This window comes from Alosa alosa, chromosome 1 (assembly GCF_017589495.1).
Source record: "Alosa alosa isolate M-15738 ecotype Scorff River chromosome 1, AALO_Geno_1.1, whole genome shotgun sequence".
Taxonomy (NCBI): Eukaryota; Metazoa; Chordata; class Actinopteri; order Clupeiformes; family Clupeidae; genus Alosa; species Alosa alosa.
The window spans coordinates 46,065,552-46,091,421 of NC_063189.1; the positions used below are offsets into that span (position 1 = coordinate 46,065,552).

At 42.8% G+C, this 25,870-nt stretch overlaps 1 protein-coding gene across 1 annotated transcript in view; it reads left to right on the plus strand.

Annotated features, from left to right (window-relative positions):
* Positions 1–12,669: 12,669 nt before the first annotated feature.
* Positions 12,670–25,870, plus strand: part of LOC125295708 (cadherin-2-like) — a 62,593-nt gene continuing 49,392 nt past the window's right edge. The window contains exons 1-2 of the mRNA XM_048245098.1: positions 12,670–12,898; positions 14,862–14,970. Coding sequence (XP_048101055.1) covers positions 12,842–12,898; positions 14,862–14,970 — 166 coding nt within the window. The 5' untranslated portion in view covers positions 12,670–12,841. The remainder of the gene's footprint in view (positions 12,899–14,861; positions 14,971–25,870) is intronic.

Consider the following 25,870-nt stretch of genomic DNA (forward strand, 5'->3'; position numbering starts at 1 on the left):
ACTCCTTCATGTGTGCATAACAACCACACAAAGATTAATTTCTGCAGCATTTTACTATAGAAGAGAAATGGTATAGTTCTATATGATCATATCAGATGTAGCTGATTAGATGTAAGTTCATTATGTTTATTTTATGATTCTTAGCAGACAGTGTTGTCCAAAGAGACTTGCAAGGACATCAATAAACATTACATTAACATAAAAATGAACGGTTTAAAGTAATCACACAGCCTAAACAATAATAATGATATCAATAATAATAATAATAATAATAATAATAATAATAATAATAATAATAATAGTAAATACCAATATTAGTAATAGACTAAATACAATCTATTTGAAGATCCCAAAACTGTCACTAGAATGAGGAGTAGAAGGTAAATCATTTCACCATTGAGGGATCACCGAGGAAACGAGTCTTGACTGTGACCTTTTAGTACTGATGAAAGAGCGACATAGCAGACGCTCATCAGAGGACCATACACGATGGGAGCTGGATCATGGTGCAGATGCAGTAAGTGTCATAGCCCAGAGTGAGGGATCTCCATTTAATTCTGGTTAGATTTACTTCTGTGTTAGATGTATGTACATTTTATTTGAGCCTTTTGAAGAGGTACTCAGAATTGAATTGAATTGAATTGAATTGAATTTTTAATTGAATTTGATATGGATAATATAATAATATGAATTTAATAATGTAGTGTGGTCCCAGACAAAGGTGATTGTTTATAGTGTACATGTATGTTCTCACGAGTGAATTTTCAATCAGTAGTAAAACACACTCTCCTGTATCTTACTACGGAGGGGAAATAGAACAGCACAGATCATCTCAGATTATGATATTAAAAAAGCAGGCTATGTATGCAAGTAAATGACACAACGACATGATGACACGTTCCAATATGATGAGACAAGTCACATTGTCATTTATATTTGTGAAAAAAATAGGTAACACTTTACTTGACAGTATCAATATAAGAGTGACATGACACAATGAAACCTAACCCTAACTCTAAACCTAACCCTAACCTAACCCTAACTTGTTATGACAAAAAACGAATGTCACTTAATAACAGAAGCGTTATGTCATAAACGTTTATAACTTGTTTATGACACATTCCTGACAGTGTCATGTCACTCTTATGTTGACACTGTCAAGTAAAGTGTAACCAAAAAGTAAAACTTTTTACTATTCCTCTCAGACATTGTATATATTTGACCTTTATTTTCCATAGTCGTAGCCAAATCTGGTGTGCGCTTAGTAGCCTGCAATGTATCACCTCATGCCTAGCCTACATTACTGTCAAACTAGTGAAAGTCCTAACCTATAGAAGAAAGTCAAAACAAGCTGATTACCGAACACTCCAGCTTATCCATAGTCAGCTTGTGCTGCATTCGGTAATTGACTGGTATGGACCAAGATGGCCGTGGAAGAAGAATTTAAGTAATGCACTGACTGCACAAACTGCCCCATTTATACACTCTCTGTACAGTTACAAAGTTCAAATTACCTTGGTTTGTCTGTAGGGACCATGGGATCACAGAAGTTTGATTTTGATGATGTTTTGAGTCTTGTCAGCGGCGATAGCAGTAGAGATCTGTTTTGATGTAACGAGCTTGCCACCATGGCTATCGCTATATTCTATTTAGTTGTGAATGCATATTTTGGTCTTAAAAAAAGATCAGTATTGTTTTTGTCCCCACTGAAAGTTTAAACTTGTTATTATCCAAAAATTAGACCATAGATTAGACTGGAGCTGTTCTTGTCCACCAAGCCGTTTTGTGAATGTTTTACCTTGTTCGTGTTTGCTCTACATTGTGTTTTTTCCTTTTTACATGGTTAGCTAACACATTTCAAATTGAAAATTTCAGATGATAGCCTGGTAAGCAAATAGCCACACTAAGGCTTCACAGACCATACAAATATCTCAGAGACGCCATCACAATTGCTAGCATCCATTGGTGGGTAGAGTACTGAAAATCTATACTCAAGTAAAAGTAAAAAATCCTTTTTGAGAAACTTACTTAAGTAAAAAATAAAAAAGTAGTTTGTTAAGAATGTACTCAAATTACAAGTTACTTTCCATTTTTTATATGTGTATGTTGTGCTGGAAAGTGTAAAATAGTTTACGCTTTTACAGCACTTCTACTTTTTTAAATTAGGCAAATCAGGTTCAGTGGGCCAATCAAACATAATTGCCTATAGGCATATGGTTGCCTAGGGCTCCTCCTACTATATACCCCTCACTCCACCTATACCCTTCTCTCTCCATTTCTCTATCTCAGAATGGACAAATTGAATAACTTTAATTGCAAAGGAAATACTTTGCAAATGTTGATCTAATAGCAGTTGTTAACAAGGTTTTCTTATTAGTAGCCTATATTCTGCAAATGCTGACGATGCGGTGTCTCCGACCAACAACCTGCTTGTCTGAAAGTGGTCTAATGAGAAGCAGTAGCCTACTTATTCTTTCTTCGAGGCAGTTAGCACATCAGTATCTTCTTGGAGATACTTCTAGCACTCTCTCCCTGCCGATTTAGGGCTGATTTGTGGTATATCGATGGAAAATGTAGTTATAGGTATATAGAAAAGGTACTTGAGTAAAAAGTAGATTACTGGCTCAAACTTACTCAAATAATAAGTAGATGTACAGTTTTAAAAAGGAATATGAAGAATACACGTTCCTTGAAAAAACAAACCCCTGTTAGCATCTTTCACTCGGTCTATGAGCTTTGCATAGATTTTGGTTGTTTGGTTGCAGTCCTGTAAATTATGAATTCAATTTACCCATTGTCAATATTACGTTTTTCCCTTCCCATGCGTTGAGTGCCAAAAACGTAATATTACGTTTTTAGCTTTTTTTTTTAAATTACGAAACTAGACACTCTAACACACCTTATATGTGATTTTGGGAACTCTGTGATGAATTGAAATGAAATATATGACGATCGAAAACTAATCTAAAACTCATGAAAATGCATCTGGACATTTTATCTGGACATTTTATCATAACTCGGTTGCCGCTTTGGGTCGAATCAGTGACACCAGCACGTCAGCTCAAAACCAGGCCATTTTCGTGGGTCTATCACTAGGTGGCAGTCTCGCCAGGTCTCGCTAGGTCACTTCACGGAACCTTTACAGGAAACACTTCATATTTCTTGAAAAAAATATTCTAGAAAAAAAACAGCAATTTTGATGAAAACTAGCCACTGTTTAGCTTGCGATTTCTCAGGAACAGAAGCGTGTAGAAATACACGGTTTGCACCCACTGAGAGCTTAAAGTCTCACCTTTCAAACGAGCCATTGTATGTGTTCCTAGCTATAACACAGAATATGCTGTGGCTGTACAAAAATCATCAACAATGGTCTAGATTGCTGGCACTCTAGGACAAAGCTTCCGAAAACAGCTTGGCATTCAATGAGTTAATGGGAAAGCATTTCATGACAGATGAATGTTTTTCAGGTGAAAACCCTGAATGCTGATGCATGTGGATGTTACATAGATAGACCACATAAAGACAGAACCAGACATGAAAAATAGACTTAACTATCCTCAACAAACAACAAAGAAGTTGAATTGATTTTTCTTTCTCAGAGCAATAATTGACTTGCCGTGCTGCTAGCACAAAGCCTTGAAAACTACCTTTTTCTTGCTCAAACAGCATTTTTGTCTCTTTAGACTCCCTGAGGAGAGAAGTTGTCGTCCTTTTCTTCAACTTCTGGGCAGTCAAATGGACGGTTGGGTCCTCTTCCCAGGCAAAAGTGGAGTTCATTTTCAGCATCACTGGGAAGGACCAGTCACCCAAGTGGAGGCCACCTACTCTGCTGGGATGTGGACTCTCTCCCTCTCCTCGTGTGGAGCCCACCTACTCTGCTGGGATGTGGACTCTCTCTCCCTCTCCTCGCGTGAACCCTTTTCTTTTCATGGCTGCAGCCTGCGGGGTTAACAGACTGCCTAATCCATTATCGCTACAGGCAACTTGATGATTATCTTTCTAAAGATTAAAACAACTTTCTTGAGTGAAATAATGATTAACATGCTGCCCGAGTGCTTCATTTAAGCTCCTTTCTGTTCAAAATGATGTTTCCCATGAAGGGTAATGAGCAGATTATGTGAAACTAATTAGTCTTGCAAAGGCTCGTGACAAACGAGGTGTTTTTTTTAGCAAATGTTAAGGTCAGATTTTCCATCCTGTGCTCTGTTTGTTTCTGCGCAGGAAGAGTGCTGCAAGAACTACTGCAACAATTTATTATGAGTTTGCAGTATGTTACTTGGATAATTGCTTTGTTTTCCGGGACGGTTCCTACCATTTCAGCAATCCAAGTGGAAAATGAGGATGTGTACGGAATTAATGAAGAAAAAGGAGCGTCTTAAGCTTGGGTGATGACCTGCTATTTAGCACCGCTTCTACAAAAACAAGGAGAAAGGGAAGCACACACACACACACACACACACACACACACACACACACACACACACACACACACACACACACACACACACAGAGCAGATCACCATCCCATTTATCACACACACTTTAGCAGTTTTGAGCCAGACCTCATATTTCATGGAGTTTCCTGTCCTTTTTTCCGAAACCTTTACATGGTGTCTGGGCCTGAGAGGAAAAATTATATTCAAGACCAGGTGGCAAATGCAGACATATTAAAATAAACAAATCTGGAGTCTTGAATTCCGACTACTTTTTTTTCTGGGGGCAACAGCGTGGAGCACCTTTGACTCTCTGTACTAATACACCATGTCAAGGCATTCCATTAATTTACAGCAGCTGTTGACTCGCTGCCATTTCCTTGCCAGAGCATCTCTCAAACACCTGCTCAGCGAGTACGCGATCAGAAACAAAAGCAGGCAGGCATTCGAAAGTGCCCTTCGCCATGTGTAAATCCCCTCAAAGACTACACGCTCGCAGACAGCAGCGTGGAACCGTTCTAAATCAGTAGGCAGTGCCTGTCAAGCGCAGAGTGCTGAACCTCCCGGCAGATCAATAGGGATAAGGGGAAATGGATTTCTAAGCCATGATCTGAGATAGGGCCATAAACTTAAAAAACATTCACAGTTATGCATGCATCAGATGCATAGCACCATCGCAGCTATCCCACTGACATTCACTTTTTTATTATCAAAGATGCTATTCAAAATTATGACTAGGGCTTCAAATATGGAGGTTGTTGACAACAGAAAGTAGTGACCTAAACTATAACAATTGTTTTTGGTTTTGAATTAAGAAAAAATATCTGCCTCCTTTTCTTTACTGTAAAAAGGTGTTTCAGAATGCTAAGCTTTTGATAAACTCACTTAGGCAAGAATGAAATCATATATGAGTCAAATTTTGGTGAGTGTTTGCATTAGGCTCTGTATCGGTGTTAGTATGTGTGTGCCGACGTCACGTTTTTTGTAATATAGATATGTGATTCATTTTCAAAACACACAGAGGTCTTTCACTCCATTATCAACTCCACCTCGGCAGCGACTGCTGACTGGAACTCCATACTATCTTGGTTTCAGGGACATTCTCCACAATTACAAGGTTGGCCTGCAGAAATACAAAGGGTTGATTCTCTTGTGAGGTCTTTCAGAAACCATTTGTGCAACTGAGTCAAACTGCTGAAACCATTCATCATTCTTGTCCAAGTCCATACTGCAAGAGGGCACAGCAGTTTGAGTTGAGGACTTCTTCAATATCTACTTCTGTTTTCCTGATGTTTCCGGTAGACCTCTGTCCACACTAACTCTTTCAGGCTAAGACCCAATGCTTTTAAAACAAATTGTTGCCCCAGTCTCCTGACCCTTAAAAACTTTTTACAATTAAGGCTGATAATCCATGAGTGACTGAACAGCCAAATGGATATATAATGGATTGAACAGGTAGGACGCAAATTGCAATCCATTGCAAAAATTAGCAAATAAACAAACAAAATAAATGTGACCATCCAGCCACCCTGAAATAATGATCCTCCCACCCCAACTCACTCACACACACACACACACACACACACACACTGACAAACACATATACTTTTAAGTTGTGTCACCAAAGAGTTTGTTGGCCGGCTGTGTCTCAAACTGTCTCTATCATGAGGTGACCCCAGCCATGCCTAATCAGGCAATCAGTCGCCATTACAGCCAAGGGCTCTCTTTACAGGCAAAGGCTACAAGCCGGCGAGCCTGCAGCTAAAGCAACAAACGCTTCAGTCAGGCTTTTACCCAGTCGTGAGTCAGGAGCAATTACCGAACATGAGAGACACAGGGAGCTTTAACTACTCCCTCTACTAACAACATGGCCTTGTTTGGTGCTCGGAGAGCATCTGGTTCTCCAGTGCCACTGATCTTACCAATCATCCACATACCTTTACACATTTTATTGGAAATGTACAAGAATTGCTATATTTTCTCCCTTAAAGCTGCTCTTGGTTGTCCCCTGTTGGGTAACGTCACTTCTGTTGACGTTCAAACAAAACAGAGAGCTAGCTCGCCCTCGCCCCTCCCTCTCCCTTCCTACCGTGCAACTGGCTGGACCAGTTTGTTGTTTCATGGTCCAGGCTGGACCAGGCAGATTTTATTGCCGTTTTTGGAACCTGGGCTGTCCAATTAAACCTAATTTTTTACAGTGCATTCAGGGGATTCAGGGAGCAACTAGCGATGGTGAGGAGATGTTTGCTGTTTGTGACAAAAAATGTGTAGCTTAGAAACCGCGTAACATCACTTAGAGCACCTTTAAATTAACGGCTTTCAACTCGTTTTGATAGCACACTTTACTTATAATAGGGAAAATGGTGTCATTTCCACTCAACGAACATTCTGCACATTACAAAATAATAAGGCGCTCACAGTACATTAAAAATGTACACCTATGGGTATATACCAGTTCCATAGCAATCTGAGTGAAGTCAGTGAGGTCTAAGTGAAAGCTGGGGCAGTGGTGTCATGGAAAGAGATTGAATTGATAATGAAATGGCATGCGCCAAGTGGAACATAATCTCATGTGCTTCATGAGTGGATAACATTCTTTGTTTGAGAAAAGAGCATTCAAATGCCACGAGTGACCTAAAAATAACTGAAGAACAATTTCTTTTGTTTTTTAAAGCATCAGCGAGGCAAGGAAAGACATATGCTCGCAATTAAACCATCAAAGTCACAGACTCATATTTGGCGCAAAAACTGAAACATCATTACAGCGCACAAAACCACAAGCCATGTTTCTTCACAGCGATCACCACTCGGTTGGCCTCCATAGTACAAATGGCACGAAAGCATGAAAGACTACAGTTATTTGGCATGAGAAATGAATAATCAGAGAATCACACTGGCCCTTTGAGGGTTCCATTGAATGCATCACAATGAGCCCTGATTGGGATTGATAGTTCCTTTGATGGGCAGAAAAAGCCTCCTCCCTCACTGGATAATTTGTTATTAGGCGCCCTTTGACATGACTGAGAATGCCAGTGGATTAGGAGGCAATTAGCCGATGGTGGTGTTGGTGGGTGAGGATGATTTGCAGGCCATGTCAAAAGGAAAGTGCATCTAGTGGTGATGCAGTATCGGCTTCTATTTAACACAGTAGCTGTGATTGATAGGTTAGCACGCTGGCATTGAGTTGATGACAATAAAAAAAAAGATTACACTGGTTAGCAAGGCAATCCATTTCAACACTCTGACCAATACATAATACCCCTGCAGCATCAAATCCTGCAAGTAGATATTTCAACCAGAAAATATGACTGAATGTGATGAAAACACTTGATGTGGTGGTTTGTACTCACAATATGCAATTCAAAGAGAGGAGGAGTATAAAGGGACGTGACCTTGGGTGGTTACCTCTTCAAGTGAAGGAGTCCGTCAGATTTCCAAAGGACCTCCCCTTGAGACCACATTCGTCAGATGCTTGGGCCAGGCCAAAAGCGAGCCACCACTGTTGATGCAAGTCCACAGCTGTACAGGCAGAATACCACATCAGGAGGAACAGAAGGGCTGGGATTACCGATTTGGCTGCTGTTTTCACAACGCACCTCGAGTCTCAGCCAAATATCAAAATGCACCATAACACCAGCTCCTCGACTATAAATACAAAGACACATTCTAACACAACAAAGACAGTAACATTTTCTGCCAACTTTGCATGGGTGGTGTGAATTTATGATGAGGCATATTAGAAATGCATCTGCAGAGAGAAAAAAAAATATCTTTGAGAAGATATAAATAAATCCACTGAGAAGACAAAGAATAAAGGGAAATGTTGTGTGATCTGGTCCTCGCAGTATCAGGGCGGCTTTATGAAATATGAAACGTGATATCGGCTGATTGAAAGCTCGCAGCCGTAATTGGATTTGCCCTCTCACTCTGGCAGCAGTGACGGAAGATAACCGTGACAACGTTAATCAAAGAGAGGCTGGGTTTTTTGATCCCGCTCCAAGTTCAATTAGATTACTGAAATGATACCATTTTAACAATATGCATTATCAGCCGCCCTCTTAAGTGGCTCTCTAACACAATTTGCCATTCAAACCAAACAATATGAAAAAGGAGCCTTTCTGATTGAATTTCCCTGTCCTGACCTATAGGTAGAAAATATCCTCAATCAGGTGAGATTGCAAAATTTCACAGGTGATCATCATGTGGAACACAGAGAGCCTATTAACTAGGCCCTATCCCACCTAACAGTATGTAATTATCCATTATAAGGGGACACATCAGACATGCCTGTGCAGGGCATTGCCTTTGTGGAGATAATTATGGGGAGGGGATGGCGGAGTAAAGGAACTGTTTTCCCCGCTTGAGTCCTTGATAGATGAATGTCTGCAGGATGCAAGCCACAAGAAAAATGGCTCCATGGGGAGAGATATCACTCAGACTCCCGAGCTGCACTGACGGAGGAGCCGATTACACAGCAGGACTTAAAATCCAGCTCTGTCCAGAAACACAAAGCCCAGTGCTGTGCTGAAGTTTGAATAGCTCTTTTTTATCTCTCTCATCTTCTAGACAAACAAACACAAACACACACACACACACAGAGAACAGAGATAGACAGAGATGGAGAGAGAGAGACAGAGAGAGAGAGAGAGAGAGAGAGAGAGAGAGATGTCATGTGCGCTGGTTGTAGTGAAATTACTGTTACAATAGGAACAATTATCCCTGAATAGGCTAATATAATTAATGGCACTATTCAAAATCACCCACATGCACACGGTCTAAACCTCTGGGTACACTTGTGCCTGCAGATGCGGTCTACACACACAGTGTGGATGACACACATTTGGTCACCAGCGCTGGCCATACAGCCTTGCTGTGCTGCACCAACATTTTGAGTCTGTAGCCTACGAATTTTTCAGTTTTGGCAGCAAGTTTTCAAGGACTGGCACAAAAGTCAAGAAAGAACATGATCATTTCATGCAAAGGCTTCAGAGTTCAGAATAATGCACATTTTAATTTCAGTGTTTGCTTCCTGGAATCAAAACTATAGGAGACAGTCTCATATAATTTGACTTTGACTTCAAACCACTGCGGATTATGGCTAATTATATTACCAGCGACTGTTACAACATACCTAGGTAGCAGTATTTTTCAGATAGAGATAAATAAGTAAAGTAAACCGGCTAGAGAGAACAGGGTCAGAAGACCCAACATTTGAAGACCCATTTGAGACTGTTTGGGTAACACAGTTTGTGCTGCTGAGAGATGTATCCATAACAACAGAAGGAGTATACTTTATGACCGGATGGCATGGCCGTATCCACCGATGCGGACAGGTGGCCTTGTGGCACACAACTTGACATGAATTGCAATATGTGTGTGCTGGCTTGCTCACAATGTTACTTTTTAAAGAAGAGCACGAAAGTGCCTTTCACTCATCACATTCAGACAGAGAGTTTTTATGTGTGGAGTTAGACTCAAATTGAATTTGAGCTCAAACTGAGAATGGACTATGGTTCCGTTCATGTCCATGTTTTATACTCAAGGAGGGTGATAGGAAATGGCAGGGAAACCCCTTGATGAAGATATGCTGAATGATGTAAAATGATGAAAGTGGTATGTAACTCAAATCAGAGCAAATGAGAATGAGGCTTACAAATGATAATGCATCAGGCTGCGTCTTTTAGCATATTGCAACAGTAATTCTATGAGAATTAAACGTCTTCTCTTGAAATATCTTTTTCATTATGAAAATAACATAAACAACAGGCATACTTTCAGAACTAAAGGCATTTTATCCGAAGTGCCTGAGAGCTGTCGGTCTACCAATAAAGACTTGGGAGAAGGACAGCCCGAGGGCTTTTATCAGCACACACAGTGATCAGAGCTTTGCTACACTTGCACTTTCACATGTCAGGCCCTAATGAGGGTGTCTGTAACAGCAGGATACAGCCATAACTCCACCCATTACACATGAGTGAAGACTCTGAAACATGGTGATTAAACCTAAATCAAACTTTCCCAAGGTGATGAATGTGAGGGGGTCTCCTCGAATAGCAGAGCAGTGAACGACAGAACGCATGCATGCAGAACAATAAGGCTGTTGTTGCATTGGCAAAAGAAATGAAACAAAGATGAATCAAAAGACATTAACGCCAAGTGGAGTCATTACACGGGACACAATCAGAGAAGCGATGCCTCTTTTACTTCTAAGCAAGCCATTTTGTCCTTCCCCAGCCCCTCGTTTCCAATGATAAACATACCCGCCTGTGTCATTTGGGAATGGCTTCTTAAGTGACGTGTAATCAGATGGTGCAGCTCAAGGACGTCACGGACAAATCAGAGAGAGAGAGAGAGAGACAGAGAGAGAAAGTGAGAGATAGAGACAGAGATAGGGTGGTACATTAATGGGTACATGTGCAAAGAGAGAGAGACAGAGACAAGAGAGTGAGAGAGAAAGAGAGAGAGAGAGAGACACCTGTGTAAACAATAAGACAGGAGAAGTCTCTGGACTCACTGTATGAGCACTGGCCAGACACTTAGTCAGAATGCATGACGATGACTTTTAATGACTTAAACATTTAAAATGAAGACAGCAATTCATCAACAGCATGTTCATCCTTTTCATTCAAATGCATTTCTCACAGATTCAACCTTACAATTTCTAGTCATATTTTGGTACAAACTTTGAACAATAATATTTTTTCTGTCTATTCAACCATATCACATGTCAGACCGACACCTTTTCAAGGACTCAGAAAGTGTCCCCGTAAAGTCGGAACATATGATAACAGCATATTAGCCTACTGTGTTTTTTTTATTTTATTCATTGTAATGTTCCATCTGTTGTAGACTGATAGCACAAGTATGTATCCATGTTCTGTATGCGATTATTTCATCTCTGAACCTCTGTTGACTTTTTCAAAATGGACTTTTATGTGCTTAAGCCTGTCAAAAGCAAATAACCAGTGCCCTTGCTGGGCCTGGGAATAGAGCTCCTGCATGGAGATAACAATGGCAGTCTCACCAATCACTGGCTTTTCTCATGCAGAGAGTGAGTCTGTGTACATTCTCATAGGTAAGCTTCACATGTTCATTCACTCTTTCATATTTCATTTCTCTCACACAGTCACATGCACAGAAATACCATTATAAATCGCCCCTTAACCCTTGTGTTATCCTCAAATCTTACCGACACTCTTTATCCTTGGGGTCACTCTTAACAAGAGTGTAATAACCACCATCAAAAGCCCTACAAAACAATCCCACCCCCCCACCCACACACACCCCTTTATGAACCTTGGAACCCAGGCTGGCAATATTGCCCATCTAGTGTCAGCAGCCCAAAGGCTTGCTGTTGCTTCCCCTTTTGACTTATACAGTCCTGCCAAAATGACTTATATGTAATATGTACTTGTGTATGTAATAATGATAATAACAATATGTTCTCATACTATTCAAATAATAATATCCATAATGTGTCAAATATTAATGTATCCTATGTTTCATACAGCTGGGGTCAAACTGACCCCAAGGAACATCAATGTACAAAATATTTGTACAGGACATTGAAAACAAATTATTGTACAAATTTCATGCTAACTCTGTTGTACCCTTCAATTGAGGAAAAGTCATGAAACATGAAGCAAAAAAAAAAGTGAACCATATATTGAATGATGTTAAACGTTGCTTGGGGTCAAATTGACCCCAAGGATAACATGAGGGTTAAAATTATAAGGTTCTGTCTGACATTTTTGTCAGCATTGAGTTATTGACATATTCTTATCCTGTGACATCTTAAGAATCTTCTAAGGGGACGAATTGTATAATAATAATAATAATAATAATAATAATAATAATAATAATAATAATAACAACAACAACAACAACAACAACAACAACAACAACAATAATAATAATGTAATAATTATACCTGTATCTACCAGGTGTTCTTTCCACAGAGTAGAGATATTGGATAATTCATTAAAAGCTTCCTAAAACTTTCATCAAATAAAATGAATACTAGTATATAAACAAAACCAAAAAAAAAACTGTCGTTTTAACCACAATTGCCTGTCAAATGTGTTCCCGTGAAGTTTATCAGTTGAGTTCAAATGAAATTGACGATGTGACCAGCAGGGCGAGACAGTGAGGGCTCCTGGTACGGCCGTTTTTTCTCCCTCTCCCCCCCCCCTCCTAATTGTGAAGCTCTGGGAAGGGAGTTGCAGCCTCAGTACCAGGCTAGCGAGTGTTCTCAGAACGGAGCGGAGTGTGGATACGAGAGGGTGCTTCATGGTGCTGCCGCTGCCGCCTTTGTTGTAGAAATAACGTTTTTACTACATCCATTCCAACTCGAAAACAGGATACTTGACCACGGATTCTTAGGGGGATACATCTAGAAAAGCATATCAATGTTTCTAAACGAGGGCCGGAGTCTGCTTCTGCTAACGCTTCTGGCAGCTTTGCAGGTAATGTTTCACGATTTGACTGTTGGGTTTGTTGGTTTCTGTAAGGGCAAAGTGTGCTGGTTCGGATACGATTTTATTCTTTGGTCAACGCGTATTTTTTTATTGTCTAATAGATACAGTGAATTGTTGCAACATTGACGCTCATAGTCTTATGTCGAGAACGTCCCAAGTTACATGTTTGCCAAGACAACTTGTAAAATCAGTCTTTTCCGCTGCGTCAAGCAGCAATTGTTGTGTATAAAACGTTGAAACTATGGCATAGTGTCGGTTTGTTTGCATGAACGCATCGGTAGCCTACGATGCAGGGCTTTTCAGTAAGTCTGTTTAAATGTAAGGTAAAGCGTGTGGTAGGGTAGCTTAATGTAGGGCTCGGTCCTTGGGTGAGACGTTGAACATTATTTCAGCATGTAAAAATGTGATGAATTGAGATGCACGCAGACTATGCTACTTCTAGAAATGTAGCACGCGTAATAAATACTGTATGAACATGTTGGCTAGTCTGTTGCCATGTTCAAGATTTTAAGAGGCGTAGACATACAAGCTGGTGTGACAGTTGTGTCAATGCAGTTGTAATACTGCATTTCAGGACCTTTGTCACCAACATTTCTGTTCCACGCGGGTTGCCCGGAGTAGTGGTCCCTCACCAAACGTCCTCAAAAGAAACGGAAAACGCCAATTCAGGTCCCGACCCCCAACAAGGTGTAGATGGCTAATGTTCAATACACAAAAAATGTGGGGGTAGGCTGCGCTTACTTCAACTAGGGAAGGCTACTTTGTACCTTGACATTTTATAACTGATTTAACTTTTTTGAATGTATTCTGAGCATTTGGCACTTCAACCTCGCCCTCAGCCCCTTTTGATTTTGTTTATGGTGATTAGTTTACCCAATGTGATGTTTGTACAATTGTGGACATTAGTTTTATTTTTGTGGTAGCCACTATAGCCGCTTATTTCTTTCTTTTAAAAAAGGAACAAGGATTGACTAAGTTTTGGAGTATATTTTAGTCACAAACATAAAGAAGAAAACTTTTGTTTAGTTTTCCCAAGGGTCAAAATCTCTCTTTTTTATAGCTGGTGTTGCATTTCAGTTAGTACATGCAGTTGGTTCAGCAATAAACACCAATTTCCCTCTTGCACCCCCTTCAATTTAAATTCCACTGATTGAGAGAGGCAAGTGGCACGGATACCCACAAAGCAGTCGTGCCCTGGAACCCCTCTCGCTCCACATTCTTTTGAGGACCCAAACAAAAGAAATAGGATTAAGAGTAAGGGGAGGGGGACTGAAGGGGAGGTGGGAATTCCTTGATTTCATGCGAAACTCTGTGGGCTGTTCTCTCCCAGTGTTTTGTTTCACACGTAGCCCATCTCACACACACACACACACACACACACACAAACACACACATCGTAGACATACTTTTTCCTGTAAATCCTCAAAGAGCTCCACTTCCCGCTGAGAACCTGGACATTCTGTTTGTGCCAGAACCCACTCATTGCCCCAACACACCACCCCATTTTACTTCGATTAATGAGCAAGAGAAGCCATAGCGGCATGTTCCTGCAGAATACACAGGGTTCGGTGCTCTTTGGGCTCGGCTAGCACATTACCGCAGATTTTGTACAGTGTTTGTTGTAGTTTGTACTGTGTATGCCCTGCACTTCAAAGGGCCTTGTTTGTCCAGGGCACTGATCAGAGGGGCCGAAGACAAGGCATCGCTCGGCCTGTCCTCCGCCAACAAATGGGGCCTGTTCTTGCTTAGCCATGCTCCTTGGCAAATGCTTAACCCCCCTGGCCTCATTAGTGTAATTGCAGTGGCCCACTATAAAAACAGCAGATGCCTTTGTCCAATGGTGGGTCTGTTCGGAACGTGACCTGGGGTATGTGTGTGTGTGTGTGTGTGTGTTCAGAAGACGTAGGTTATTTGCAAAGTATTATTCATGATTCTTCTTTCTCTCTTCTAGATGGGCACGGAGGGCAGGGGTACCCCACTGTGCCGGCCAGGCTTTTCAGAGAACGTGTACAATGCAGTGGTGCCAGACACTGTGCAGGAGGGACAGCTCCTTTTCAACGGTAAGACCTCTGCATTGCTTCTTTAAACACTGCTGAGTAGGTTTTTTGTGGTCTATGCCTGTGTGTGTGTGTGTGTGTGTGTGTGTCTGTGTGTTTGTGTGTGTCCATGCACGCACACATGTCTGTGTTTTAGCCTTTGCACCATGTGCAGTACTGAACCGTGGTGGGTGAAAACAAGCATCCAACACATTTAACCAATTAGCTCTGCTATTATGTGGGCTTAAATACCATGTTGTTTGGTTTGAATGCCAATAAACCCAAATGTGGATCAGGCTACTTCTGCTTCTAATCATTTGGTTGCACATGGATTTTTATGAAGTTGTCGGATAACGACTTTTGTTGATCCTACTTTTTTGTGGAATTTGAACTTCAACAAGAAATCCTGCTCGAGATTACTGGCTACATTTAAAATATGTTGTATGTACTGTTTTAAAACAAAAAAAGCAAACAGTGTAGATAGTAAAATGATCGGCTCAAATGATTGTTCATTTTGTTGACACCAACTATGGAAAAGTCAAACAAATAGATTTTCTCTCTCTAAATGCCGCAGGCTAAACACCCACACTCTATTTAGCCTTCTTGTATCATAGCTGTTTTGTCAATCTGGAAACTCATTTACAAGTACACAATGGTGATGCTCCACACTCAGTCAATTCAGCTATTGTTCCGTCTTTCAAATACAAATGGTTGTTTCTATAGGTCTTAAGATAAAAGAACACATCACATTATACTGATTACAGGACAATTATTTGGTTGATGAGTTCTTAGACAAGACGTTAACACTGGTGATATTGCTCCATGGCTGCCTTGTTCTCATTTCTACTGTTGTCAATGAAGGGAAGCCCAGATTTGATTGTTTGAATGAAGCAGCCCAAATAAAACCAACATCATTAAAGCTGAATGTAGTTCTCTGTAGCCTGTGTACGTTCTTATGATGCTGTGACCATGAAGGGTGTGGTGAGTAACCACATGAGAGGGGTGACATTCAAAGCAGGACTTTCAGTAAGATCATGTTACAACATGACTCGCTCAAAAAAGAAATACACGCACACACACACACGGACACAAAAACAAATAAGAAGCCAAATCCATCACCAAGGTGACATGAGAGAAAAAGGGGGGCCTTGAGGTAAATGGCTTCCAAAAAAAAAAAAAAAGATGACGTTGTGAGTTCACGTCTAGTGTCTAGAATTCACGGGCCACTGTGAGTGCGAGTTTGTCAAGGTGACACTGGGGGTGTAGTGAGGGTGGAAAGTGGGGTGTGGTGGAGGGAGATTGGAGATGGGGTTTGTGGCTGTGCTGAGACAGAGGGAGGGGTGTGTGTGTGTCTGTGTGTGTGTGTGTGTGTGTGTTTGGGGGGGGAGGGGTGATGGGTCAGAGGGCATTATCTATGTCCTATGTCTCCTACTGGCCATTCCCCTTCCATGATTGATCTGTTAGGTGATGGAGTGCAGGGCAGAGTCAGCAGGTGGATGTTGATGTGGGGGAATTCAGCCCCTCCACTGTCTGTCTGCTTCCCCCTTTTTCTCTCTTCTGGTTTTATTTTCACTCCTCTCCACCTTCTCCTTTCTCTCCCCCATCCCCCACTCTCACCTCCTTTATTCTTTTTCTCCTTCCTGAGTAGTGAGGCAGAGCTTTCTTCTCTCTCTCTCTCTCTTCTCTCCCTCTATCTCTCTCTCTCTTTCTTTCTCTCTTTCTCTCTCTCGGAGTGGCACTCCTGTGTCATTCTAATGCCGCGTTGTGGTTTTGGAGCCCCCAGCTGAGAGTGCTAGCATGGGGGATGGTGTTAATGAAAGCCTAGTGACTGATGAAAAGCTCCGGTGGCCTGCTCCAGAAAGACAAAAAGAGTGAGAGGGAGAGAGAAACAGAAAGCCCCAGCGGTGTGGCCCCGGCCCACTCTTTGTTTTCACATTCACTTTCGTCACGCCACCGCCGAGGCTTGTTGGGAAGCAAAGGCTTGGCTTCCAACGGGGCGACTAACCACATGAGGTGGGGATTAATAGTCGGCCATACTAGCCATGAGTGTTCCTGCATTCATTACTTTGCTTAATTGCAGCCCAGGGCAGTAAATAATGAATGAATCACTCTTGAATGACTTTTGTGACGGCCCCTTTTCATTTACAGCACCTCCAATTTGACAAATTTGCTCTGGTAAATTATGACATAAAAGATAATTGATCTAGTCTCTGATCAGAATACCTTCTGATACGTGTAGGAAAAAGAATATTGCTTGCGACAAATAAAATCATATGAAGAATCTGATTTCACATTTGTAATTATATCAGCATGAAAGATGGTGGCAATTAAACCGCAAACGTGACAAATTTAATTCAAAATCTAGTCTGTACTCAATACCTAACTGTTAACGGATAATAAAGCCGAAAGAAAGCGAAAGCATAATGGCTGATGCCACTGTTTGCTATTCAATACATTTCCTGCTATGAGGCATTGCTTTGGCCTAGTGACCGCTTCATCGATTCTCAAAGGAATAGAGGAGACACATTTTGACTAAGTTGGTTAGCATGGAGGGGGATGGGAGAGGCAGGAGGAGAGGGCTGGGGAAAGAGAGACAGAGGAGGGGGAAGAGAGAGACAAAGAGAGACAGAAGAGAGAGAGAGAGAGAGAGAGAGAGAGAGAGAAAGAGGAGGGGGTAGGGAGTGAATATAATTATTTGTCTGGCGGGGCCTATTTTTCAGTGATGTGGAAAGGAGGTTGCACTCTTTGTTTGTAAATGTAAAGCCACCTACAGCTAATACCATTTCCCACTGTCTGAGATGGAGGGGTCCCACTGACCTTGCTCTAAGCTGGGGATATTTGTGTGGCAGCTTTTGAAGGGGATGGAGGGAAAGCCCCCCCCCCCTTCCCTTCCCCCATGACACCAGGGCCAACACCGCAGCCACCACAAATGGATGGTGCAGTCTGTAAAGAAAACATGAAAAAAGTACAGCCCTCATTTGTCTGTCACAATTACTGTTTCCCTTTCTTCAGTGAATATTACATATACTAAAAACAAAACATCCTGCTGCAGTCCCTTGTTTTCTCATAATGATGTATAGAGTAATGAGGACTTCAGGGCCTTTCAGGTTTGTCTTTTTAACGAAGCTCAGTTTACAGGACATTCTCCGGTCTACCTTTTGTATTAGAGAGACTTATTTCTTTTGTCTGTATTTTCTTCTTTTTTCTTTATTTCTTTTTTCATTCTCCGCCAACTGCTGTCTCCATGATCCGACTGGAACATTATGCAGTGCTGGCTAGCCTCTGTAAAAGTGGGTTAATGAGAGCCCCAAAAGTCTAATAGAACGTAATGCTTTCTCATTCTGCCACCCCACAAACCTATCCATCCCGCTTCCATTTTTCCTCCCCTTGTTCCACCCTCTGCTCTTCAACTTGCATTTTTATTGCTAATGAAGTGTGCCGGTGCTGAAGGAGCTGGAGACAAGGTGTGTGTGTGTGTGTGTGTGTGTGTGTGTGTGTGTGTGTCAGACGTGTGTATGTGTGGGTGAGTGTGTGCATGTGTGTGAGTGTGTATGTGTGGTGTGTGTTTTTATGCTCTGCTATTCCCCCGTTTTGGGTGGCTTCAAACGCCCACTCCTCAACTGTGTCGACTGAGATGGCTCCACCACTGGGGTCTGAGCGGCCGGGTTGGGGGGATACAGCCGACTGACTTCACGATGTAGTTTAAACAAGCAGTGTCAACATGGTCTAATGAAGAACCATTCACACGGATCCGGCCTCTTCCTACAGTGCTGTTTTTAGCATTAAATATGGCCAGTGCAAGTGTAGTCCTCACAATAATGGCTGACTTTTAGAAGCTTTCTGTAAGGAGTTTTCTTTAAAAAATACAGTGGTTTTGGAAACCACAAAGTGGTGCACCATTATTAGGATACTATATAATAAGAACAACGATTATCTGTGGTACCGCTTTATTGACTTGTAATAGCATGTTAGGATTTAACTGTTTTTTTTTACCTACATGAAACACTTTTTTCATTTTCTGTTTATATTCCCTCTAATTCAACTAACAGAATTTGAGATTAGTTTGAACAGAGCCAGATAATGTGGCTTAAAAACAATCACTTCATGCCTGAAATATTGTGTGTGGAGTTTTGGAGAGCAGTCAACCCCTCCCCCTGTAGTCTACTCCTTCCCATCGGTGCCAGGCTCCGCTGTACGTCATGCTTCTGTGACGGTGTGTTTTGCCAGGTCTGACCCTGCTTGACATGGCCTAAATCATGCCAGGCCTCTACGACCTTTTAGAGTAACCTTTGCACGGCTCTAAGGGTGGCTCCCTGGGTCATAACCCCCAGCGGAGGGCCCCTGAGTACAGGCCTCCTTCACCAAATGTTAGTCTGACCTTAGCAGGCACCGGTGCCCAGGCTCACTTAGATTTTTTTTTGTTGTGTTGGAGGTTGGAGTAATGGCCTGTGATATTTGAACGTCTACAAATAGCCCTTGTGTGTGTGTGTCTGTGTGTGTGTGTCACCAGACACTAGCCTCTGTGTGAGTGGAAATGTTTTTATTTGTAAAGAATGCTGTTGGTAAGAGACATTTTTTTAGTTGAGGAAGGCTCATATTGTTACATGCAACCTTTCTTGTTACGGCTTGTAGTGACATTGGTGGTGTGTGACCGATTTCAAAGTCATGGAAACATTATCCGTCTTTTTTTTTTCCTGGTGCGGCAAAGCCTGGAGTCCGATAAGGCACTGAGGTTGCAGTGTCCACAGAACATCTGAATATTTGAATATGGAGAGAGCACATGTGGGCCAGTGCAGAAAGGCAGACAGAAAGAAAATCAAGGCTGCAGCAAGGGCTGCTGAGAGCTGCTGTTCTTTCTTTCTTTCTTTCTTTCTTTCTTTCTTTCTTTCTTTCTTTCTTTCTTCTCGATGGATGTATTCACCCCTCTCATCTGCCTTTTTCATGTGGACATCAAGTGCAAGCCCACTGCAGCCCCATTTGCTTTGATGGAGTTTGAAATCCTCCTCTCCGTTTTATGTTAAAGGCTGAGGAAGCAGTAACAGCCTGGCCGCAGCTGTTGGGCCCCCTGATTCTTCTCCCCTTCTCATTCGCGTTTTACTTCCAGCTATGGTGGTGGGGGAGGATCAATAAATCCAGGGTCTTTGTTTGGTCGGATCAATATGTTGTAATGAAGGCTGCGCTCCAATTCCCAGCCGAAGCATGGCTACCGGACACCGGCAGATCCATGCCTGTTCTTTATTGTTATGAGAAGTTATAATTTCTCAGGCCACCATCTCCATTGACTTTCTCTCGTCCAGGCAGCTTTCCGAACATTGCAACACTTCAGGATACCTTGATTGGAAATGTTGTGGCTCCCACGGCCTAGCCGTAAAACCTTGGAGACAGACATGATTATGTTTAGAGAAAAAAAAACGTATTATGGGGGAGGGGTCCGACTCCCTCTCTGACGAGCCCCTCCCCCAATCGCCACTCTGAAGCACTCCCGGAGCCCTATCATAGCCATGAAAAAGTAATGTCGTTAGCGTTCGAAAGTAAGTGCACCCATCTGCAACTAATTTGCTGCCGAGGTGGGTGCCTTTTAAGGCCAGTGTGTGGGGAACAGTGGGAGCGGGAGAGGATGTTTAATTCATGTCTGACCTTTTTTGCCCGTCGCCTCCTTATCAGAAAAGGTAGCCTGCACATCATCTCTGAGCGCCGGGCAACGGGGAGACGACATCTGGAATGCCCGCGTGCGCCGATAAAGGAGTTTATGTTGGTTTGACGTGACCCCCACCTTCAGATTCCAACTGTCTGCCCTTCTTCTAACTGCCCCACCTCACTGAACACACACACACACACACACACACACACACACACACACACACACACACACACACACTTGAATGGGTATCAGGGGCTCTCTTATCGCCAGGCTGGGAGTGTGACTGACGTTGACATTGTGGTGAGCTGTTAAGGTGCCTCTGGTTTTGTGCCTGTGAGAGCGAGTGAGTGTCCTTGGCATATAATTAGGCTGGGCGCTCGGCTCAGACAGCCCACAAGGCCTGTGGGGACTGGCCAGTGGAGGATTCAGAAAGCCACAGCTGTTGCCAGGGGCCATCCCCGTCCAATCTGCAGCCCTCGCTCATGATCTGTCAAATCATTCACGTTTTTCAGCCAAGACCCAAAACATGGCTCTTTATATGGGGGCAGTGTTACATATCCAAGTGTTATTCATTTTGTTCTCTCCCTCTCTGTTTCACTCTTTCTCTCCCTGGCTGGCTTTTTCTAAATATCTACACAAACATGCACATACACTTACACATAGACACACACTGAAACACACACACACACACACATATTTACACGCACACCCATTCACACATGCGTGCAATTAATGGTCTTGACTCAGAACATATATCTAGGTCAGCATTGCTCTGTAGGAATTCTGAAATGTCCATAGGTCTTGTAAAGATGCAAAACCATGTGAGAGGGTATTCTAGGCAAGCCTAGTCTAGAATTCCACCAGACGACATGAAGCACTCATTTGTTTTTCCTCTGAAACAATTCCTGTGCACGGGCCTCCTTGTCTACGTGCCAGAAAGAGGTCTGGTATTACTTTAGCTGGTTGTGTTTCACGGTCTTGGCGCAACCAGACGGATGTGCGAGTTTTATTTAACTAGAGAGACATCCGGAAAGCACATTATATGACCTCTGTATATAATGAGGCCTGGTATAAATAGATGTATTGACCTGGCTGTGCATGTATATGTTCCAAGTTTTTTTGGTCCCTAAAGAAATCTTACACGATGAAAGATGCATAGCGTGTTCTCACTGACCAGTATGGAGTAGGCGGTTTGAAACCACCACAAATACAATCTATTTCCCTTTTCTTTTTCTCCCATTGCGTGAGGACAGAGATGTTCTACCAGGGCTCTGCCTGAGATAGCAGCTGCACAAAGGGGGCTCTATGTGCAGGTTTGGTGTTGGCCAGTCTGTCCAGCATGCAGGGCTCAAAGCCCCTTTCATAATGCTCTCCTCCATTTTAGCCCCCCACACACAGACATCCCCACGTCTGCCATCCTTTTCTTGGACATCTCCTTAGTGCCCCCCTGAATGGACATTTTTCTTAACCCTACAGACACACACACACACAGACACACACACACACACACACACACACACACACACACACAAAGAGAGAGAAGCCAGCTCCCCCTTCCTCTCTCTCATACTTATTGTGCTCATTATGATAGCTGAGTGGGCTAAGGCTAGCTCACTAGCTCTCCACATTTTTCAGCATAGCCTATAGTATTAGACAGTCGGTAGGGATAAAGGGAAAAAATATATCGTCCAACACTCTAACACTCTATTTCTCTTCAACCATGATCATTTGTTTGCCTCAATGTTCTCTTTGATGAAACCCTGCCAAGATTAGAGGTTGGCGTCTTGGTGTAGCCATATATTCTTTTTGATCTGTCTTCGCCTTGTTCTTTTGCATTCATTGATCTCATAGACTCTAAAGCAGTTTTTGTTTGTTTTATTAGAGTTGAATGAGAGAGGTGGAGCGCCTTGTTCTTTAATTTTAGTGTGGGAAAAATATACTGCCTATATAAAATATTCATGCTTACCTCTTTGAATATCTATTACAGTAATGGACTAGATTGTCACTTTCATTTTTGCTGTTTTGTGCCTACCATTTCACTCTCAAAACTTTGGCGCTGGTACGACGGAGAGGCTGCTGGAATCTAAATGCCATTCTTACAGGGCCACCAGAAGGGGACAAAGCTCGGAGATGGTAATTGACCCAGATACTGTAACCATGTCGACAAAAACCCCATATCCTGCCTGGAAAGAGCTCCTAGTCACAGACTGCGTTGGCACCTATTGTATTCCACCAGGGGTTTCTATTTCAGTGCACCAGCGTTTCTTTGAACAGCACCCCTTAGACAAGCCAGGACCTCCTATCTTGTGACAGCCTCTCCCCCTGTCTCTTCCTGCACCTCCTCAGTCACCTTCCCCTTCTGCGACCACCTGCCTGCATCCTCTGATGGATGGCTGTCTCTGTCGCCCTAGTGACCTTCACGGCTTCAACCTATCACCTCTCAGGATGACAATGTTTTCAATCACATGATTGACATGGCATAATTGACTGAATCATTTACATACACCTTCCCAACCCTCTGAAGTGGGACCAAGGCTAGGTTGGCTCTGCGGGCCTGAGGTTCAGCCGAGCACGTTTTGGTATGATCCCGAAGCACCTTATAAATACATATTACTTTTGAAAACGGGAAGCCCTTATCTGACTTCACTCCTTGCCTTTTGTATTACAATTTTGATTTATATCCTTTAGAGCAGAGGGCTCTCACAGCAGACGGAAATGACTAACTCCAACAGACAGCCTCCTCCTTCCCTCCAATGGTATCACATCAAGAGTCTCCGACAGTTGGGAGAAAGAGAAATCATTATGTTGATTTATGCCCTGAAAGATCTTCCACTCGCCGTGATTGGTGATGCCGAGTCGACGGATGGACTCTCTCTCCGGTGCCCTCCCAAACTGTTGGCTCATCAGATGTGTGATGCCCTGGTGGAGGGCTGTGCATATTAGTGCACCTCTCCGTCTTGATGTATGGTCACAGCGGCGACCGACCTGCGGCTTGCCTCCGCCGGGCTACTGTTGGGAGTGTCCATGCCGAATCATTTTCAGCACGTCACCAGGCTTTTAATGCCACCTGAGGGAGTGTGGATATTTACTGCGTCTCTTTGAGAGGGGCCAGTGGCGGTGAGTGTCCCTCTCGCTGGCAGCGCCTGCAGCAGCGACGCGTCAGCACTAATGTCTGCTGGTGCTTGGCAGAGGGGGGATGAGTGGCCAGGGGCAGTTGTGTGTACCTGCAGGGGAGGTGATTGGATCCTTCTCCATTAGGTCACATCTGGTCACTGTGGTGTGAGTAACTCAAAACATTTTACTGCCCAATTACACGTCAGGAATGAAAACCTAGAGAAGGATGCCTCAGTTTGAAAGAGAGATGGAGAGAGAGAATGAGAGTGATGCTCACTGTCCCCTCAAAAACAAATTGACGTATAAATTTTAGATTGATCCAGCAGCTTCTCATCTCTCCAGGGCTAAATGATCTCTGTGGGTGCGCTGACCTGTTTGAAGCCAATATCTTCAAGCCATGCAGACTGTATACACTAAGAAATACATCAGAACCAAACTATGACAACCACTTTGTCTATGGAAAAGAAAAAAAGCTTTTTGCATTATTATTATTAACGCAACTGTCACACTTGTGGATAATTTTATCAAGAATGATAAAAAAATCAAATGAGAACATTCAGAGGTAATGTTAACACCACATTTTTCCGATCGGGGACTCGCTAGAGCACAAACGTGTGTGTAGGTCGCTGGACTCTCTGACCACCAGAGCATCATTGACAGGGATGATGCAGAGGCTCCGAGGAGGGCTCTCTGCTGATCCCATTGATCGGGATTGCAGATGATGTCAGGCATGAAACACTCAGCAGATGCAGAGGCAGTGCAGCCTCCCACCGCCCCTCTCTGGATGCACGCCGTCCATCTTCCACGGATCCCTCGCTCTCCTACCCACTAAGTGTGATAAGCGCCCTGACCTTTGCGAGCGATGAGCATCCCCGCACCAACTTAAAGAGTTTGGAGAAATGGCGCCTCCTATTAATTCATAGCATAGCTAACCATATGAGTGCCGCGAGCCAAGGCTATTGACCTTTCATGCCTGTCGTTAGTGATATAAGGCGAAGAGGGGTAAAGGGAATGAATTGGGCACTTTATGTGTTTGGGCTTTACAGAGGCCCTATAGGTATCGCTTGTACTGAAGAAGTTTGAAACTTTTCTCTCTCTTTCTGTTTTTCATTACTCTCATGTAATGATTTGCCATGTATTTAGAATGGTAATCCAGGAGGCTGAACGGAGAAAGCACAGTAAAAACACAGTCACAATATTGGCATTTTAATAGTCTTACTTTTATAGGCTTACTCCTTTCGTAGTCTTACTCTTAGGCAAATGGTAATATATTAGCTCAGTTTGGATCAGTTTGGCCTTGTTTTTAATATAATTCAATATAAGAACCACTGAAGGCGTTGAGTAGATATCTTTTGGCATCATCATTTTTTTCATGGCCCCATTTTTTTTCCTTTACCGCATTTGTTCTAAGTCTTGATTGCTTTGGATGACTTTATTTGGCAAACAGGAGGGATCAGTCAGTTGGAAAAAACTGGAAAGAATTCAGCTGTGAGCTGGGGGAGTGCAGACCGCGCGGCGGAGAGACTGACCACATTTTTCTCGGCTCACGCTTTGTGGGAGGCCAGAGAGGCATGCAGTCACACAGAGATCACAGCACACCATGTTTGCAGTTGCAACACTCCCAGTGTTTGGATTGCACCAAGGGCTGCACCAGTCCATTTTTATGGACTGTGCAGGTCCTTATCTGGAACGGCTCCCCGGTTTTAAGGACACGGCATATATACATATATATATATGATATATATATATATATATATATATATATGAGTGACGGATCACCGCACACTGGTGGGATTTCTTTGCTGATTTTATTTTAGTGAACGATGCGTTTCGCCTATGCTTCATCAGGTTCACTCTCTATATATATATATATATACTGAGAGACATTATCCAGGCTCGTTTTGGTGCCAACAGGAACGAGGAGGGCTTTGTGCTGTTCATTGGTACCTGCCTGTTGAATTTTCCAGCCCTCTGTTTATTTGCGGCAGGGAAGTCCTAGAGTCGCAAAGCAGTTGTGACAGAGTGACAGAATGACAGAGGAGACTATTGTGGGGGGGGGGTTATTTTGGTACCGTGAGCACTTCAGGGAGACCCGCCTGCTATGAGTCTAGGGGACTTGTGAAGTGGGTGCCGGATGACGGGGCCAACATAAACTTAAGATAAGATTCC